The sequence below is a fragment of the Cynoglossus semilaevis genome, chromosome 8 (genome assembly GCF_000523025.1).
Source record: "Cynoglossus semilaevis isolate Cse_v1.0 chromosome 8, Cse_v1.0, whole genome shotgun sequence".
NCBI classification, from domain to species: Eukaryota; Metazoa; Chordata; class Actinopteri; order Pleuronectiformes; family Cynoglossidae; genus Cynoglossus; species Cynoglossus semilaevis.
Window position 1 is genome coordinate 7,381,407 of NC_024314.1, and position 20,970 is coordinate 7,402,376.

At 40.0% G+C, this 20,970-nt stretch overlaps 1 protein-coding gene across 1 annotated transcript; it reads left to right on the forward strand.

Annotated features, from left to right (window-relative positions):
• The first annotated feature begins 10,475 nt into the window (after nucleotides 1-10,475).
• pdk2a (pyruvate dehydrogenase kinase 2a) lies at nucleotides 10,476-18,127 on the forward strand. The gene is made up of 11 exons (XM_008314435.2): nucleotides 10,476-10,729; nucleotides 11,348-11,489; nucleotides 11,977-12,048; nucleotides 12,279-12,463; nucleotides 14,006-14,095; nucleotides 14,378-14,455; nucleotides 14,847-14,923; nucleotides 14,999-15,097; nucleotides 15,887-15,997; nucleotides 16,352-16,465; nucleotides 16,884-18,127. The coding sequence occupies exons 1-11, from the start codon at nucleotides 10,612-10,614 to the stop codon at nucleotides 17,025-17,027; spliced, it is 1,230 nt and encodes a 409-aa protein (XP_008312657.1). The 5' UTR covers nucleotides 10,476-10,611; the 3' UTR covers nucleotides 17,028-18,127.
• The last annotated feature ends 2,843 nt before the right edge of the window (nucleotides 18,128-20,970 follow it).

Sequence of the window (20,970 nt, forward strand, 5' to 3'; positions counted from 1 at the left end):
TGCCCTCACCCCCGTCACTCTTAGCAGTCTGTCTATGAATATTCCATCAGGCAGCAGGGCCTGTGCTCTCCCTGTTCCCATAATTTGGTCTCTAAGTAAAGTACCTTATGTAAATCTGCAGATTTATGTATGTGAATATAATCAGAGTCAATAACAAAGTCAATGGGTTCACAGCCACAGGCTGGAAACATACTGGAGATTAGAGAAGAAATGTGACATGGGAGAAAATGATATTGTTTTTGCATAAATTAGATGAGTGTGAAGGATGTTGGGATGGTTCCAGGAAGGACAGGAAGGAGAGTGAATGTGTGCGTGTGTGTGTTGGATGTGGACCGCCCACCCACTGATGATGATACTACAGAGATAAATGATAATATGAAAGACCTCGTACACCTGTGTCAGAGCAGGGCACTGGGTTGTGGTTGACAGGAGGTTAACACCACTGTAGGTGGCACTGCTAACTTCAGGTGACACCACTGTGGAGCTGAACTCCAACTATTCATGCAGGAGTAACCCTCTGTAATTGGATGGTGAAATTGCTCAATTTTCCATAATTCACATGTGAAGCCTTGGAGCTGAGATAAAACAGGATAATTAAGTCATTGTCATTACTTTGAAACTGATGCATGACAAGAGACACAGATGCTGTGCTGATTTCAATACTGCTTGGTATCAGACAGAGACTTGTGTTCTGACTCCAGCTGCTAGAACTAGACCAAGAACCTCTGAGCAGTAAAGCAGCAGAGCTAACTATGCTGCCCCAGATATCAAACAACATAAATCATCTTGCTTTAGCTGATGCCTTCAGGGCCCCTACCACTGATCTCCCATCTCATTTTACACTTTACCCCTGCTTTATTACACCAGTGGCTCCCAAAGTAGGGTTCAAGGCCAATTGCAGGGGACACAGCATAAACATATATATAAAAATCTATATTTTAGTATTGTTTTGTTTCTTCTAAAATGAGGAATTATTACTGATTTATAATTTTATTTTTTTTAATTCTATGGGTTTTGTAGGAATTACAGCATTTTAAATAATGTTGGGGTCAAAGGTTGACAGAGGTCAAAGGTCCTACAAAATAGTGCTAGATAAAAAAAATGTAGGAACCACTGTGTAGCACAAACCATACTAATTACATTAACTTATTAAAGTACCCCAAGGCTTTATTAATAATGTATATAAAAAAAGGACATCACAAGACTAGAAACTTAAATATATCTCAGTACGATTTTCCTCCAACAAACACATACATTAGGTTTGATCTTTTGACACGTTTTTCTCCTGGGCCATAACTGAAATTCACATTAAATGGAATTTGGCACAACACTTTGAATAAAACACCTGAATTCCCTGGTGAGTTAAATAATGTCTGAACTTCTCTATCAAATATATCACAGTCTGAGGCCACTGAGCAGAGTCATCAACACCAGCACTGCCAGCTCACCTGTAGCGGACTGTGGACAAAGACCAGTACTGTCTGTTGCTGTCGTCCTCGTGCGGCTCTGAGCCGAGTAGGAAAGCAAAGAGAGCAGTGTGTGGTATTTCAATTTTAGCTCCACAGAGCCGAGAAGACAAGAGTGGAGCGTCAAAACAAGAGGGGAAAGATGTAGCATATTTGCTTTGACGTCATTCTTTTCACCCTTGTTTTTTCCAAGTGACAAAGCTGAGAGATTTTTCTTCATTGACTGCGACCGTCCAAGGAGTTTAAAATGATGCTGTAAATGAGTCAAGTTAAAGCTGACTGTAATTAGACCCTGCTCACTAAAAACAAGATGAAGATAATCATTAAGGAGGATAATGTGTTCTACTCACTGTTGGTTCAATGTTTTCACTCTGTTTATGACATCTCATATTTTGAATTTCGTACTAGGTACATTTGGGGATTCTGGCTAATTAAAATACCTTTCAAATGCCAAATGTCTGGAGTATGATAGAAAAAACAGTTTGAAACTAGTCCTCCTTGAATGTTTATTCACTCAATAATAATATTTACAAGAATTTCTTAAAAGGGACATAGTATGAAAGATCGACTTTGTCAGGGATTTGTTTTAGTTTGGGTCTCTGGAGCATCTGCCTGCAAGTTACGTGAATGTTTTCTGCTAAAATCTAGAAATGTGTCTCAAAAGTAATAATTAATATAATAATTCCTCCCCTTTTCTCAGGTAGCACCTCCCACCTGTCATTCACATATTTACAACTCTAAAGCTAAGCAGAAAAAGGTGGTCATCAAAACCTTTACCCTTGCCATGGTTTTGACGAAGAAGTCCCTTCTTCTTTCTCCCTGGGACCAGGTAAAGGCACAGAAACTAGCTGTTCAGAACAGCTAGCCTTTAATCCTTCACTTTCCTTTCGGCCAAAACGTGTCACTAAAATTTCATTTAGACATCAAGGAACCGTGTGAATTTGCAAAAGTAGCATCACGCCAGAAGTGCAGGCTGGTACATTTAGCTGAAGAGATGGCCTGTTTATTGCGAGCGACAACACGGAGCTACAGTAGTGAGGGCAGAAACGATAAAAACAGACGAAGGAAAGTTTGAAAGTGATTCACGTGACAGAACAGATATAAAAACGTCTGTATTGTTACCATGGCCTATAAAGTACCAGGTTTTGTTCCGATGTTACTGCGAGAGTACAGCTCCACAGAGCAGCAGGCGTCACAGTCTGCATTATAATACTGCCGCGTCGACTCTTTTATGATAGTTTGAAGTACTTTGCATGATTAATGACTTCATAAAACACAGGACTATGAGCATCTGTGGTGCGTAATTACAAAATATAATGTGATGTGTTCATGATATCAGAAATTAGATTATCCAGAACACTTTTATAGTTCAAATGGCTTCCAAGGTGATTACTAAACTAATTCAGGAGAAGACACTTCCTTTGTCCAGCACCAAGCGCTGCCCCCTGGAGTGTGTCTGTGAGATCTCCTCTAACTCTAACACACACACAACCTGGAACAACCTGGAATGGCACAGGATTTGTGTAAGTGCGAGATTCTTCAAGGTCAGCTGGCAATAGGCAGCTCCAAAACACTTTACTTCACAAATAGAGGGTGTGTCTTTGATTGTGAGTCATCCATGATGATGGATCCAAACCCAACCAGGCTCCTGTGTCCTTTGTGTCAACATTCATTTTAAAATGACACCAAAAAGCCATTTTCTCACCACAACCACCTCTGTCACTGCACGTCATGTTTCAGTTCCACTTCAGAAGCACTCATTATTCATAATAACCTTCATTTTACCAAAACATTACAGAACAAAATCACTGCATTAGCCAAAAAATGATGAGGGGAAAAGAACCCACACATTTGAAAAAACAAAACAAAAGTCAGATCACAAGATAGCAGCACATCAGCAGCACAGCAGTTAGTCAGTGGTCTGAAGGTAAGCCTGAGCTGTGATTCACGTTCCTAAATTAGCACCAGCAGACTGGAAGTGGAAGCAGGGGGTGGGCAGAGTGCTTTGAGTGAAGTAAAGGTAATCAAGGAGACTCTGAAGATGGATGAGAACGTCCAACTGAGGAGTCCCTAATGTGACCCCTTCACTATCATCACTACAGGGGAACTGACCTCAATACTGGCTTCTCTGTTTGGTGTGTAAAAATAATCATCTGGAAACAACGCTGTGAAGTGTTAACTGACTGATGTCTTAGTCATCACTGGTACAGCCATTGTTCACTTATGAATAAACACATTTCAGCACCACGTCGCTGTCCACTCTTGACCATCGTGACTGTTCTACAATAACTGATCTCCCTCGCCACTGCTTTCTATCAGACAACATTACCAACAACAATGTCATGGATTTGTGCAATATTTAAAACATGTAAATGTGACATTTTATTAAAAGAAACCCCAGTCTCTGCCCTGTTCCTGTCTGGATTGTTTGTTTGCAGTGTTTGTGTGTGCATGCCACAAATACATTTTACAAAATGTTCCCACAGCACTGGTAGCAGCTGCCCAGAGACTACTTTAGTTTTTTCTGCCAAGCTGGAGGCATCTTCGTGGACAAGGTTAGGGGGCAAAAAACACTTGAAAATGATGGGATGCATCACCCTGTGACATTTCTCTTCCCTGCAGCTCAGCTCTGAGCTTTATATCTACAGAGGCCAAAACATCGGACAAGTATTCGCTGGAGTTCCAGACACATACTTTTCCACTGTAAAAGGAAAGGGCCAGCAGTGCCAGCGTGTATGCAGAAACTGTTACACAGAACATTACATGACAGCAAGCTTTCCACCGTCACTGTGATTTTTTTTTTATTATTATTTTGGACCACCATATCATGCAGTAGGTACTTACATAGATGAAGGCTGAAATGCAGTCCCAAACCATTGCAGAGCCCCACCAATGCTTATTGACTGCATTTTCAAGCACAACACATTTAGTTAGTGGTGCTTCAACAGCTTTCAACATTTGTTTGGCTTGGAGTTTGTTTTTTTTCCAGAGGATTTCTGACGAGGCTTTGATAATTCTAGATAGAGCCAGTGTTTTATATATATATATATATATATATATATATATGACTATTTGTTGGCTGTCACTGCATTTCCTGTTCTCTTCAGTCTTTACAATTTTTTACCTGCCTTTTGTTGCAAAAATATCCATCATGCACAGTTACTGTCACACACATATTAGATATTTGTGAATAATAAATTAAATTTGATCCCCAATGGTAACTGATGATCCTTTCATATATAATCTGCATGTTTTTCATGCACTGTGTACTACAGTTTCCTCTCACGCTCTGAAAACATGCAGGGTTGTGTGACTTGTTCATGGTGGAAATGGTTGTTTGTCTCCATATGTGGTGTTCTAACGATCTGACCAGGGTGTAGCCCACCCACCCTCAGTGAACACTGGGATTGTTAAGACTACAATGTTTACTCAAAATGTCAACATACTCTACCTCTTGTTTTGTTTTGAGTGTTTTATTTAAATATAATTGGAATTGGAAAAAGAAGACATTTTGGTTAGTAAATATTTTTGACCTAAATTACTCCTACACAAAGTTCGGTTTTTACTGTGCTGTCGAGTTTATTTTCGGCAAAATTCTGTCTGTAGGCTCTGCTGAAATGATCCCAGTCTCTGTGCCATACTCGGATTTGAACATGTAGTCAGAAAAAAAGGCCAGAGAAGAAGATCTAGTGGGCAGATGTAGACTGATGTAGTACTTCGGTGCTCATCGCTCTCCATCAGCTCGGAGCTGAAGTTGGCGGCTGTCTTCACTCAGTCAGTCAGTGTGTGGTGCTGATGCTGCTTCAGCGCCCAGGCTCCTCTGAGGAGATGTGCGCATCAGCTGTTCATAGGAATAAACCGTGTAATAAAGAAACCCTGATGTCGGCTCCGTTTCTTTAAAAACAACTGACTCTGCTTGGCTTCGTGTGGAGACGAGGTTGTGACTCTGCTGGTGCGATGGTTTAAAAACATGGCTGTGACGCGCTTCTCTGTTAGTCCACCAGTTTTTATCACAGCAGCCAACATTGTAATGTAAGACGCTGCACAAAACATGAAATGATAACTCACACGCTCCAGATGATCGATCCATGGATGCCATCGCTGGGCATAGAGGCATGCTGGGCGGTGATCACCCTTCAGGAAAAAAGCGCCTTATGTCCCCGCTGCGTCCCGATGAAAGCCTGCTGTTTGTCCGGTCCTCCGCTCCTGTCTCCTCCTGAGCTCCTGTGGCAGAGACAAGCACGCCGCCTGGAGTTGCTCTTGTGCAGGACTGAGCCTCACTCACACATCAGCGCACACCGTGGAGCTCCACACTGGTGTAGGATGATGAGGAGGAGGAGTATGATGATGATGATGATACTGATGATGATGTCGCGGGAATAGCGTGTCTGCACTACCTCCAGCCTTGACACGCAACAAAGGATCACTGCAACTTAAACAAAGACGCGGCTTAGGTGCATTTAAAGCGCAGGGCAACGGTATTCCGTCATTTCTTATTATTATTATTATTATTTGGTATTCTGTATTTTCTGCATATTTATGCCTGTTCTAGATCACTACCAACACATGAAAGAAAATTAAAAATGAAACATAACCCAGTTGTACATTTGGAACTTGCTTTTGCCTTCACAATGCACAAAATATCAGTACAAATACAATGTAACAGCGACCACTTAAACCAGCAACTTTGTATGATTAATTTAGTCATCCATTACATTGCAAGGCTAAATGAATGAACTTTCACACCTATATGAACAGTGACTAACTAATTATACTGTGACTCAAACCAGAATAAACTAGCCATGGTTTTCTTATAAGGCAAGTGTTCTGGTCTGTGTCTGAATCAGTTGTCTTCTTTGTATCCAGTGAAGCCTAACACCTGTCCATGCCCTTTTTTTCCACAGTGCTGACTCATGAGCAGTATTTCTTTAGGAAATAAAAGTGATAATGCATTTATGCAGGTGAATCTTTACATTCTAAGAACTTTATCTCCAAATGACCTGTGCTTTGTTTTGAATTTGTTTTCAAATCCCTGCTTTGGGAAACATCTAGTCTGTTACACAATAGTAAATCAATTATATTGAAGTCATGTTTAAATGTAATGTTATTTACATTTAAATGAAATAGAATTGCTTAGTCTGGATCACGGAGTACACAGCAACACTACTGTCTTGGTGGATAAATAACCTCCACAAAAAACATACAAAAAAATGGAAACAGAAAAAGACTTATCTAATAAAACAGTTCCTACAGTAATATCAAGAGTTTTCTTCATATATTCTGTTATTTATGTGTTTCTGCTGCTCTTAATTCAGTTTGCTTCTGAAACCTGATTGACTAAGAAAATACAGTAAGAAGAAGAAAAAGAAACACCATCACTCCACTGCCTTTAGGGAACTGTTGTAAAAGAAATGATGCAAACAGACAGGAAATGAAAAACCAAAAAAAGGTCAAGAGTTTTTTATTATTATTTTTGATGACAACAAATAAGTTCCACTTTTCAACATTCAATGCCATGTCACTTATCTGTGCTGACAAATGACATTCAGGTAACATTCACAGGTCAATGTGTAGGCTGTCTGTTCACCAATGTTTTAAACTAATGTTTAATGCAACCAGCCTGTATTTACTGTGTCCAAAGAGAAGGATGAAGAACGAAGGGAATGTTTCTCCAAATGTCAGGAGTGTACTGTCTTATATAACTCTCAGCTCAGAGAGGGAGTGTACAGTTATTCTTTCCTGAAATGCAATTTTAGTTACAAATCAATACAACATAGAATATAAATGTCACTTCAACGATGAGGTTTAAAGTCTGTTCCTGTCCAATAATCATCAACAGTGACTACGGCTGCGTAATCAATACATAGAAAGCTGAAAGGTTCAAGTGTTGTACTACAGTAATATCAGGTATTTGATTTTTGTCTACAATAACTTTACATTTACTATAACACTATTAATGTGCCACAAACAGTACAGGGCAACTCAGGCCACGTTTCCTTTAATTAGAATAAACTAATACAGTGGAAAAATTCCATGCCACTTTTTTACTGTTATTGTTTGTTATTCTTTGCTGAATCTGTATTTATTTCTTAGCTTAAATTATGATCAGAAATGACTGGTTGGTTCATCTTGTGTGATGTCAATGCTGTTTGTAATTGTTAACTTCTTCTGGCCGACCTGAACTCCATGCTACTTTGGCTAACATAACCCTGAGAGCTAAATAAAAGGTTTTTGTTTGACTAAATTTAAACTATTTTCTTTGTTAACTTTATTTCTTGAATAATTTTAAGAGTTTGAGTTCACTAGCAGCATTTCCAGACATATATTTTTTCCTAACCTGAACTATTTTAGCTATTATCATAACATGTATCTGCCATATACTTTGAACACTCTTTTCCCTCTAACCCCTAATTCTTACTGATAGTCATTACATAATAATGTTTCTAGAAGATGCTGGTCAAACCATGTTGTTTCTATTGAAAAGTTTCTGAGTTTTTTTTTTCTTTGATTGTGTCTTTGTTTCCTTCTTGTATTTCTCCTCTTGTTGTCTTATCAGCATTTTCTTCATAGTTCATAGATAATAATTACAAGTGTTTTAAAACTCTTCACACATTGAATACTACTGTGATTGCACAGGACAAACGAACAGAGAAACTGAATTGTGCTTGATTAATTATTCGTTAGCCTTTTCATGGCACTGATGAAAAATATATCATTTAAGGAACGGGGTTCAATGAAACATTTTGAAGGTTCAAAATATTCAGAACTTTCCGACTTAAGCAGCAGTCTAGACTGATGGCTCATTGAACCCCCTGACCCCCCACACACACACACACCCTCCCTTAACCCCAAGCCCCATGCTGGGGAAATTTCCACAGGACTTGTTGTCCCATTTTTGACCCATCATGGCGCCCAAACCTACAGTACATGCCTGTCATACCATACAGTGACAGGGGAGAGGGGTGCAGTGGGGGAGTGGAATTAGACTGACCACCAGAGGGATTGGAGTTGTCCAGAGAAAAAGGACACTGGAAAAGTACTGGGGCTAACAAACAGGTGACCCCTTCCCCCCTCAAACCCTTTACTCCACTTTACACCCCTTGTAGAGCCTCCAGCCCCCACCCAAGAAGAAGCACTCCCTGGCCTCCACAGCAACAACAGCCTGAAGTTTTATATATGGAGAATCATTTTCAGATCAAAAAAATCATCAGTACACATTATAGGGAGTACTGCATATCACAGTTATACCGTTTTATTATCACAGTTTTTATATAGTTCTTATCTAGTACACTGCTTTAGAAATATTCCAAATTGAATGCATTCAAAATGTCTTTTACTGTTTTTTTTTGTTTTTGTTTTTTTTACTTCACACCCAAAGTAATTCAGTATAGTGAGATTCTTGGGACAGTAGTTTGACATTTTGTTTTGTCTTTTGTATACAAAGTTTCATTAATAGAATTTGCTTAGAATTTTTCATCCCAAAATATAATTTTTTCCCAGATAATTAAAGTCGTGTTTATGACAGTCCTATTTCTCTTGTGTACTAAAAAGGTATTAATAGATTAAATTAAATTAAACTAACATTAAATTAAGAGGTTAATATAGTAAGTGATTAACTGCATGTAATGCATGTGTGTGTGTGTGTGTGTGTGTGTCTTGAGTATTGTGTAATCCTCCAGTGCTACATTACCTCCTTGTCTTTCTGTTTCTTCTGTCTTCCACATGTGCCTGAATGACAACAAAGCTCGCCCTGGTTGGCAGACATGACGCTGTTGCATCACAGGTTTTCTCTAAAGTACTTCAGACTCAGGCCATGGCCACAAGCAAAAAACAAGAACACAGGAATAACAGTAATAATACCATGTCTTAGAATCTCTCAGTCTGCAGACTTACTGCAGGAATTCACAGTTAAAATGAACCACAATGTTTTTATGGTGTGCAGAGTTCAGTGTTCAGGCTTGTCCTGTTTGCCACTTGAAACCAGGAATTTTGCCAACTCATGTGTTCATGGCACAGCCGGATAAGCAGCAAACGCCATCTCAACTGTTCTGATTTAGTCGCTGCTTACATAATGAGAAATTTGACCTGGAGTCGAGACAGAGGCTTGTCTCCTCAAAACCTCTGGTGACTCTGGTTCTATCTTTCAGATGCAGACAGTGGACTCCTGTCCCCCAGGAGGGACAGGTGTTAACAGATGCCAGAGGTTGACTGACTGCGTTATCATCCAGCCAAAACTGAATACAAATATAATAAATCAACTGCCTTGAAGGCCTTATGATCAAACGTCTCAATATTTGTCTTCAACTGCACTGAGCAAATGCAGGGGGATCTATAAACCCAGTTTGAATGCACTGGACTTCCAGGGGATGAGGCTGTTTGACTCATTCAAATGAAGTTGGGACTAAACCACACACTTTCCAACCTCTGACTCTGTGGTGTCCATCAGCCACACCCGTCATCATGACAAATTAAAGGTGGATGATTCCTGTGCTCAAAGGCAGCTGCAGACCGTTCTAACACAGTTCCAAGAACTAATACTGGTACTGACAGGACAGCAATAACATGAGACTGGACGTCAGCTAAATTGGCAGAGCAATTCACATTGCAACACTTTGTACTGCAACAAGTTGTACTGCACAAAGCATGTCACATGCCACACATGTCATGTTTAAGAGGACAGGGTGATTATAGTGGGGTTTTAGATTGTTTGTTGTACTCTTTCTTACTCAGTTAGGAAGTATTTTTGTCTTTTTTTCACTCAAAATAAAAAACCGTACAAGTAAGAATATTTTATGTAATAGTGCAACTCTCTTTCTTGTTCTTCTTATTGACATTATCATTTTTATTCTTATTTGTTATCATTATTGTAACTATTATTATTATGCAACTCGCCACTATGGCGGTTGCAGCTTGTGCATTGTGTAAACCCAATCTGTTTAAACCCGCCCCCGGAGGTTTCTATTGGCCAAGCGCTAACGTAAATAAAGACAGGCGCTGGCTGTGATAGGCTGGACCTTGGTGGATAACCAAGGCTGTTTCCCTCAGTCCGCATTCAAAGGCATGTTAACAGGTTCGATTAATCGTGACAACTTGGACGGAGCCTCGGTAACGGACTTTAGTGGACCCACAGAGAGCTGAAGGAACCATGAAGTTGGTCAGGTTCATCATGAAGAACGCTGCGTTGGCCAGCGTTCCCAAACACATCGAGCATTTCTCCAAATTCTCCCCCTCTCCGCTCTCCATGAAGCAGTTTCTCGATTTTGGTGAGTATAGATCCGGCTGATCTGCCCGATTGGTGATACCATTAAAAAGTGTTGGTACATAAAGATAAGGAGATATTTATGTGGGAGCAGAAATGAAATGCAGAATGGTGGAAAGAGGCAGGTCTCGAACATCAGTGTGGAGCCACTGTGTTCATACGGCACAGAGTTGCGTCAGCTCAGTGTAGCTGTGTTGTGCTGACCGGGCCCTGCAAGGACACTTATTTGCACTACACGTCTGCACATACTACTGAAATCTATGTCATGCACATTTGACAAAATACACCAGGCATGATTTTAGTCCTGACCAAGTGTACAGACATGTTGGGTTCCCCTGCAAGTTTCAACCGTCTGTAAGGAGCTGTGAGTGGTGACCTTAGCTATGTGGGCCACACCTGGGTGTGCTGTTGAGTAATAACACTATCATACATGTTGTTATATGCTATAAATCATATTATGTAATGTTCATAGTCCGTAGTGTGCAAATAATAACAGCACGTGTGTCTTATTTAATCAGTTGTAAATAAGGTCAAATTATGGGGTTTCCTTGAATTTTTTTTTTAATTATGTCATCATTGAAAAGCTTTGATATTAGCAGCACTGTTCCTGTGTTTTATTCAGGTTCCATCAATGCCTGTGAAAAGACATCTTTTGTCTTCCTGAGGCAGGAGCTCCCGGTGCGACTTTCAAACATTATGAAGGAAATCAACCTCTTGCCAGATAAACTGCTGTCAACCCCATCAGTACAGATAGTGCAGAGCTGGTAAGTCCAAACCAAACAGGGATGAATTAGTCATCGATGGTAATAACTGAGGAACTTGAGATTGTTATTGTGATTCTATCTAAGTATCATTGGGTTCCTTCCCATTGAGAAGGAAAATAATAGTCATTTTTAGCCTCTGTCCTCTCTAATGTCAAAGACATAAACGTCCATAGCCGTCAACCACTGTCGCCTGGTAGCATTGTTTAATTTCCTCCAGTGTGAACATCACGCTCAGAATCATAAGCGCAGCACAGCCACAGTCTTAGCCCCTCCTGCATCACCCCGTGTTGGTGGGGGAAGGTGCCGTCAGCTGTGAACTTTACCCTAGATTTCAGTTGCGTGTCACGTGATGTTGTTGTTAACAGGGGCTGGCTGTCTTTTCAGTCTAAGAAAGGAAGCATGTGTAGGCCCTGGTATTGATGATCAGATCTATTCCTGCAGATCAGCCGTTGTTGAAAGTGTGTGTGTTTATATGTCATCTTCACAGGTACATCCAGAGTCTACTGGAGGTCCTGGATTTCTTAGAAAAGAACCCTGATGACCACAAGGTCCTGGCAGAGTAAGTTTTTAGTGCTGCTGTCCACTGATCTATTTGCCTGTTATAAAAAAGGCTGTAGATATGGGTAGTACAGTTCAAGTCAGGGTTTTTGGTTTTTTTCGGCTTCAAAATCCAACTGGAAATGAACTTTTTGTTTTGCGTCTCAGTTCTGTCCAGACGGCATTTACTGTTCTCCTTGTTACATAACCATTTTTCTGACTGTAGATTTCCCTTTTCTCCATCTTTCTAAGGTTTGTTGACGCCTTGGTTACAATCAGGAACAGACACAATGATGTCGTGCCAACTATGGCACAGGGCATCATTGAGTACAAAGGGGCCTTCCCCCAGGATCCAGTGACCAACCAGAACATTCAGTATTTTCTGGATCGGTTCTACATGAGTCGCATTTCAATCCGTATGCTCATCAACCAGCACAGTGAGTGGAGCTCACTTCTATTTTCTTTTGTTTCTTATTCTGCTTGGTCGGGCTGATCCTTTCTTTCCATTCAGAAAGTGTTTTTTGGGACAATAATCTTGATGTCATCTTGTTTACTTGTGTCGCCAAAAATAATGACATGGCCTTTATTTCTGAGCTTTGAATCAGATATGGATTCACTGACAACAGTGATATGTCAGAGTTGTTGCCAGTCATGTGAAACAACCACTGTTGATACATATCAGTGCTGGGGCAGTGAAGCATCTAATACTGCCCATACACACACAAACAAACGTGCTATTCCTGATCTATACCCATAGAGTTGTGTACAACAGAATTCTTCACTTTGTTGATTTATTATTTATCCATGTGGACGTCGACTATTCATCAGTGACTATTTTGACTTGTCCTGATAAATTTAAACAGATTTCTCTGATTTCACCTGTTTAACCACGTGTGTTTGGTTTGACAATCCTCCAGTTTATTATTTCTGAATTAATTTGTGAATGCAGCCCTAACATTCTGAATCGTACGGTACATGTAGTGTCAGTCAAGTCAATTTTATTTGTTTAGTCCCCGAACCATGAACACATTTGCATCAGTGGATTTAACCAATAAGCACTAAATACTTATACAGTATAATACCATTTTGTATTAGTCCAAAAATAGTTCCATGGAAAGCAACTGGACAAAGTAGGATTTTTTTTAAGACGTTTCACCTCTCATCCAAGAGGGCTTCTTCAGTTCTGACTGACCACTGGGAAGTTCTGGTATTTAGCCTTCAGGGGGCTACATACCTGTAACGAGGGTCGTTGCAGAAAGGGGGGATGGAGGTGTGGTGAAAGCCACCTTATTCTAAGGAGGGCAAAATGTAAAGTCACAAGTTTAGAGGTGTGAATGGGGGGTGATACCATAGCTATGGAATAATAGTTTCACCTGAGCAACACTTTTGACTTGGTGTCTTTGAAATAAAACTGTGGTCTTGTTTTCAGGGAGGGGGTTGAATTTTTTGGGGAGAGAACTTAAGTAGAACTTAATATGGTCGTGTCTCAAACCCCCTCCTCTGTTGAGGGATGGTTTCTCCAGATCATCATTGTACTGCATATACAACGTTGCTCTGTTTGTGGTGAGGTGTTTAGTCCTTTGGATGAACCAGTCTTTGTCTGAGGGTGTTGGTGGGTTTAAAATGGACAGGAATTTGGTGATGGTTAAAACTTCTTGTACGTTTTTCGGATGTCCCGGCAACATAAGGAATGACAAGGTTGTTCCATTTGTTACCGTTTTCCTCTCTGTTCTTCTGGTTTTGGTGGCTTTGGAGAAGGCTCAGTTAAGGTAGCTGCAGGTATTTTGTGCCTCTAAATACCATAACTTCCCAGTGGTCAGTCAGAACTGAAGAAGCCCTCTTGGATGAGAGGTGAAACGTCTTAAAAAAAACTTCTTCCTTCAGTTGCCCTCGGTGTAACTATTATTGGATTAAATGACCTGGATGACTGAAAATCTACACAGATATTTTGTATTAACTTACTGTATATCTTTCTTTAGCTCTGATCTTTGACGGCACCACCAACCCTGTTCACCCCAACACCATTGGCAGCATCGAGCCTCACTGTCAAGTCAGCGATGTAGTACAGGGTGAGTATTACTGCATGTTACAAGTAACAAATCAAAAACATTCTTTTCTGAGGAATGTTGTTTTTCTAAAAAGCACAGGGAGACTTCTGTTGTAGTGAGCTGATCCTTGGCCCCCCTCCCCACACCACATGTCTAACACTTTCAGACAGACAGAGGGCAGCCTCCCTGTAGATAAGGGAGACACTATTACTCAAAGTGGCCCATTAAGAATTATCAGAACAAACTGTACCTTTGATTTGACAACACGTTCTAACAACTTTTCTTTTCTGTTTGTTTGGTCAGATGCCTTTCACAGTGCCAAGATGCTGTGCGACCAGTACTATCTCTGTTCTCCTGATCTGGATCTGCAGGAAATGAACTGTAAGTTCAAAGTACCGTGAGTCAGCAGACCATAGTCCACCTGGAGGCAGCAACAATCGATGACAATATTCTGATATAGAGGTTTTAAATGCTCACCAAACACAGAGAGGCCCCTCTGTGTATACATACAGTTTGAGTGGCCTCAAGTGAGTTAGGCTTCAACCAGATGCATTTGATGGGTTTCTAATTAAAGCATTCAAGTTGAAGTAATTGCCCAGTGACTGCGTCAGACAATATTGACACACTGACCCTTCTGTCCATCATCACCAGCCGTGAAGTGAATCCAGAGGAGAATAATTGCCAGCGGTAGACGAAAACACACTCGAGTGTCGGGGATGATGAATGTTGAATTTTGAGTAAACCGCAACTTTGTTTCCGCTCCTTTTCACAGACAAGAATAAGAACCATTCAGCCAACATCGTCTACGTTCCCTCTCATCTTTATCACATGCTGTTTGAGCTCTTTAAGGTACATAGTCGTGTTCACATCACGTCAAACCAACTTCTCTGATGCTCCTTACATCATGTTACTTTTACTTTTCAGAACGCAATGAGAGCCACCATTGAGACGCACGAAAACAGCAACCACCTCCCACCAATTAAAGTCTTGGTGTCTCTGGGTGGAGAGGACATGTCAATCAAGGTACATTGTGGATTGCATCAGGGCAGCTGCAAAAGGATGAAAACTAGTAACTAGTTATTCTAGTAGACAAGGATCTCACAGGCCCCAAAAATGTGTCTCGAAGGACTTCATGATATGTAAGGCGCATAACACCTTCTAATTTTAGATCCCCACAGTAACCAGGACGAAAACAGAAGCTTGTTGCTTAGATTTTGTTTTTTTCAAGTTGGCTTTGTGATAATGCAGATTATTTCCTCCCTCGATGTTTGCACGTTATTAGCAGGTAGATTAAAGTGTGCGTGTTCGATGGAGCGTCAAACCTCCAATCAGCCGTGCACTAATTAAAGTGTTTGACTCCACTGTCATAGTGATGTATCAGCCTGTTTATCTCTTTATATCGACACCCAAACCTCTCTGATCCTTATGTAACTGTTTCACCAGCAGTGAAGTGCAACTTTATAAAGCTGTGTTAAGAATAGCTACATGCATGGTCTGTGTCGTGTTCACACTGTGACGCCTGTCACTATGTTCATACCCCTGTAAGTCAGTATAGTAAATATAGTTAAGTCAAACTCCGGCTAAAGTCTGCTGTTTATTTAGAATGTATTTTCTTACTTTTGTACACTATTCGATGTGTATTACAATTGTTTAGCATAAGAAAATTATTAATAAACGTGTACTAGCTATGCGCTAGCTTGAGCAGAGCAGCTTTGTAACAGGTGTAAATCTCCCGGTCTGCATTTGCTTATTTGCTATAACCTCTCGGGTCTTTACGATCTCACCTCTCTGTTTCTGTCTCCCTCTCTGTAGGTAAGCGATAAGGGCGGCGGTGTCCCATTTCGCAGGATCGAGAACCTCTTTAGCTACATGTACTCCACTGCTCCTGCTCCACAGATAGGAGATCACACTCGGCCTCCCCTGGTAAGTAGAGCAGTCTATAAGCAGCAGCATCATTTGTCTTGTTTGACTCCCTGTTATTTTAAAGGGTGAAAACTTTTATTAAATCTCTATAAAGATAACAATATGCACAGCAAACCTGACAAGAGGTTTTGAATGCGCTCAAAACCTCTCCTCATGTGATGAAGCTAAAACAACTGAACAGTTGTCATTGATTAAATGACAGTGGAATTAAATGTGATCCACCCAGGAATAACTGGTTTCTTAGACACATCACTCCTGTCCATGTACCACAACATTCCTGTGGGTCAGACATTTCCTCCTACATTCTGAGAGACATATCTGTCCAACTGTCCTGATCCTCTTCCTCTCATGTAGGCTGGCTTCGGTTACGGTCTGCCCATCTCTCGTCTCTATGCCAAGTACTTCCAGGGAGACCTGCAGCTGTACTCCATGGAGGGCTTTGGCACCGATGCAGTCATCTACCTGAAGGTACTGTTAGTCAGGCACGGCTTTATACATGACAGTGACAGGATGCTACAGGGTTCAGTGTATCGGGCAAATATTTTATACCTCTATAGAGAGTCCTAAGCTCTGGCACTTTAAACTATATTTTTGATGTCAACAACAAATATTCTTCATTTCAAATATAAAAAACTAATTTAGTCTACATCCATCTATACATATACAGATTTGGAGTATGCATATATACTATATATATAAAATGGTAAAGATAGTTCCAGTATTTGATCAAATGTACCTAAAATGAACTTGGACAGCCCTGAAACCTTTGCAGTGTTAAAACAAAACCCAGATGAGTGAGTAAATATTATGTGTTGCTTTTGTCTTTTTGTAGAACACACCTGCTGACAATTATTGATACCAGTTCCATTCTTTCCTGTTCCTCCAGGCCTTGTCTACAGACTCCATCGAGAGGCTGCCTGTGTACAACAAAACCGCATTAAAGAACTACAAAGTGAGTCAGGAGGCAGACGACTGGTGTGTGCCCAGCAAGGAGCCCCTGGACCTGAGCAACTACAGGACGGCCAAGTGAAGATGTCTTCCAGAATCAGTGCTCCAAGCCTGAAAAGCCTCCAGAATAGAGGTGGTGTTATTGCCCTGTTGATGTTTGCTCATATGGGAACACTCTGCTTTTAGCTTCTTTCTGTTTGCACTCCCAACACTTGGGGTTCTTCATCAGAAAATATAGGATAGGAAACAGTTACAAGCGTTTAACACTGTCATCCAACCAATGTTGCTAAAATACAGTTTGAATGTGTTTATGTGTAAAGAGGAGCAGATGAGAAGAGTTGGAAGGAGCTCCCAGCATGCCTTGGGGATTCTTAAAAATACATATCTGAGTGAAAAGAAGGAACAAAGACAGATGTGGGCTCACTTAAAAAAATATATTCATATATATTTTGCAATATATGCATTTGTAACAGAAATGTTGAAAGAGGAGCATGATGAGGTTTTAAACAGAGAGAACAGTTGTTGAAAAGTTGAGCATGGTGCACATCCTGTCTTCTGTGAAGGAGCACCACCTAAGCCCCAACGTAGTGGCATCACCCAAAAAAGCTTTTCTTTGCAATTACTTGAAGTATTTGAAGAACTAATACGCCTGTTGCATTGTTATATTTAAAATACTGTAAAAGTCTGTAGGTTTGAACAAACGTGTAACGTGGTGAATACTTTTCATACGTCAGTCCAAAAGACAACCTAAGTGTTGTTATCTTGTCATGAATTTCGTAGTGGACATAATGTAATTAGGATTGATCTGTTTGCTTTCAAAGCGAACTTATTCTTATCAGAGGACTACAAGACCGCAGGGCCAAAGATGTTTTTTGCTCTTAGCAGATTTCAGTGGAGGTAGGAAAACCACAGGAGACAGTTCAAGTGGAGGTGCTGGTAAACTACAAACGTGATCCAGGTCCATGGGTTTTAAAGATGAACAAGTTTCTTTTGTTTTTTTAATTGATCTTAATCTGACATTGTGTAAGAGGTTATTTTTATATCTGCACTGTGTGACTGAAATGGTTGTATATATTGTAAATATGATACAAATTTTAAAAAACTGCTACTGTTCTTCTGTGGTTTGGTGAATTCACTTGAACCCTTGTATAAAAGCCAACAGTAAAAAACAGAGCAAATATCTCACTGACTCCTCCTTTTTCTTCACACATATTCTCTCCCTTTCTCCCAGTTTTTTTCATCTTCCCCCTTTTTTTCATCATGCATTGTTGACGTGGTGTACACCTGCCTGACTGGCCTGCCTGCAGTCCACATGACTGGTATTGTGGAGAAGAAAACCAAACAGACTCCAAACAGTTCCGCAGCTTTTCAACCAAAATAAAACAATTCACATACCAGCATAATAAAAGTCAATAAAAAGATGGGAAGTGACCACATCATGAACTTTATCTGCTGACAAATCCCTGAGCAGTTTGTCGACAGCTTTTCCAGTTGCAGTTTTCTGAGCTGAGGACACAGGGGACTCGGTTGTCAGTTTCTGCTCTCAATCACTGGAGAGTCTAAAGATCTCAGCCTCTATGATGCTGCCAGAGGACAGCTCGTCTGATAATGTCCTCTCTCTGGACCGCGGCCAACAAAGATGTCTTCATAGTCCCAGACAATCGCTGCGGTCATTCATAATAAATGAAGAAGCGACTGATAAATAAGGGTTTAATAGGGATTTACAGGAGTAAAGGGTCGATGCAATGGCATCAGCCATTCTCTGTTTGCTTTCTCCTCCAATTACATGCAGTCACCACACAACGACCTCTGTGTGTAGCCACAGAAACAAAAATTAAAATAACATACAAAAAAATCTGAAAAGTCTATTGTTACTGTTTTGTTTTGAAATGACAATTAGAAAGAAAAATGGGGGGTAACAAACTCTGTCGGTGTGTGCGGTCTAGAGCGGAGAGTCACTCTGTATGTTCCCTGAAAACTCTGTTCTCATTAGGTGGACGACGGCTCATTAAATTCACTTGACAAAGTTTGCAACAAACGACGCAGTCAGGCTTATTTACATAGTAAATACAAGTGTGGCACAGTGTGTGTGTTTTTTTGTGTGTACAGCTGAGGGAACCGGATTTTGTTTAAAGAAATAATGACATGATTTATTTGCAGCTATAGCTCCATGCCCCCCATTTTGGAAACCAGTGGTTTAATGTTAGGATTATTTCTTCTTTTTGATTGTCTGCATTATTATGAGGAAAAAAGGTTATTGTGATTAATGTGTTTGTTTCTATTGTGTAGTTGCACGTTAACTTATTTAGATCACTGTCGTTGCCCTCTAGTGGTCTGTTTGATGAAACAGTCCTTTTTAATGGGGGATTGTTCTGTGTATTCAAAATACTTATTAGGTGTCTGTTTAAAATAAAAATAATAAGAATTGTACTTTATCCAATTCTTTTCGTTTTTCCCTCATCTGATTAAATTTATATAACATAACAATAACATTTGTATGTTATTTATAAAGTAAATCCATTGTCGAAGACTGTTTTTGAGGTGCAATCCTCACACAAATGTATTTTTGTTATAACAGTACAGAAAGAACACACTTTTGTCCTTCTGTTGCTCTCTACCAACTTTAATCACTCTACCATACAAAGCCGATGTTCGCAAATTGTGTGAAAAGTAACACCAGGAGAAAGTGGGAACTGTGTAAAGTTTTTTTTTCTATAAACTGCATAAGGTTTAAGAAGCTGCTGTTCCTCCTAGTTAATTATGTGGTCGTTATGTAAAGTTTATTTTGTTAATGTTTATGCAGTTTAACATTTAGTCATTGAAAGACTCCCCCCCCCCACCCCCATAGCAAAATCACAAATCTGAGTGAAGCCTGAACATTGAAGTCTGACATGGTTTCCCCAGCTGTTTCACACAGACAAATGTGCTGAGCTTTTTGCCACAGTGAGCGTAAAGAGAATAGAACACATTAAAACCACTCCATATTCATGTCATGTTACTGGAGATCTGTTCCATGCTTTCATTTCTTGTTTATTTATTACCCCAGGCTGAGCTGAAGCTGTGGTGTGACTGTGTTCAGGGTGATGTGGGGACATCCACGGAGCTGATGATCACTACCTGCTGTGACAAACAGCGAATATTCTACAGCTGCAGATGTGATTCATTCACGAAGGAAACAAATGTCATTTTTGTAGCACTCTGTAATGACATGACCCAGTCTGAAGAAGAAAAATACATTTAAAACATTTATGGTCTCTTTTGAAAACAAACATCAGTTAGCTGTTGGCTGGCATTTCAAAGATTACAATAACAATATTCAAAGATATGCTGGTACCTAAAAAGGAGGTTTTGTATATATATTTAAAAAAGAGCTTATCTTAATAATAATGTTCTCAGATACCTGACACAATAGAATGTGGGTGGTGCAGACGTGAAGATAAGATTAAGAGAATGTGAAAGGCAACAGAGAAGTTGTTTTCTTTTGTTTTGTTTTTTTTACTGCAGGGGAATTAAAAATGCACAGAACATTATTACATCAACTGTTTTAAAAGAAAAAATCTACAAAAACTCCACTGGGGAGAATTTCGGATAAATATGTTATCTTCTGGGTGCACTAATAATAATTGGAGGATTGGTCTTTGCAGTGGGATTTAATTGGCATCTTTTCTTTACAATAAAAAAGACAACAAAAGCTAAATTTGAAGGCTAAACCAAACTCGATTGCTCTGGCCTTAAAACTAGATTTACAAATAACATTTACAAAAAGATATATATAAAATAAAAGACCTGAGAACTTAGATATGTGAACAGAAATATTTAAATATTCAGTAACCAAGCGATTAATTGACCTTTAATATAAGCATAGCAGATGTGTTTCGTTCAATTGGCCACTAGAGGATGCCCTAACAGCATTGTTAGTTCGCTGATAACTCTGTAAAAGTGTGATTCTGATGCTCAGCTGCTTCTGGAGCCCAGACTCAACATGTTACTAGGACACAGAAGTAACTGTTCACATGGTACGAGCT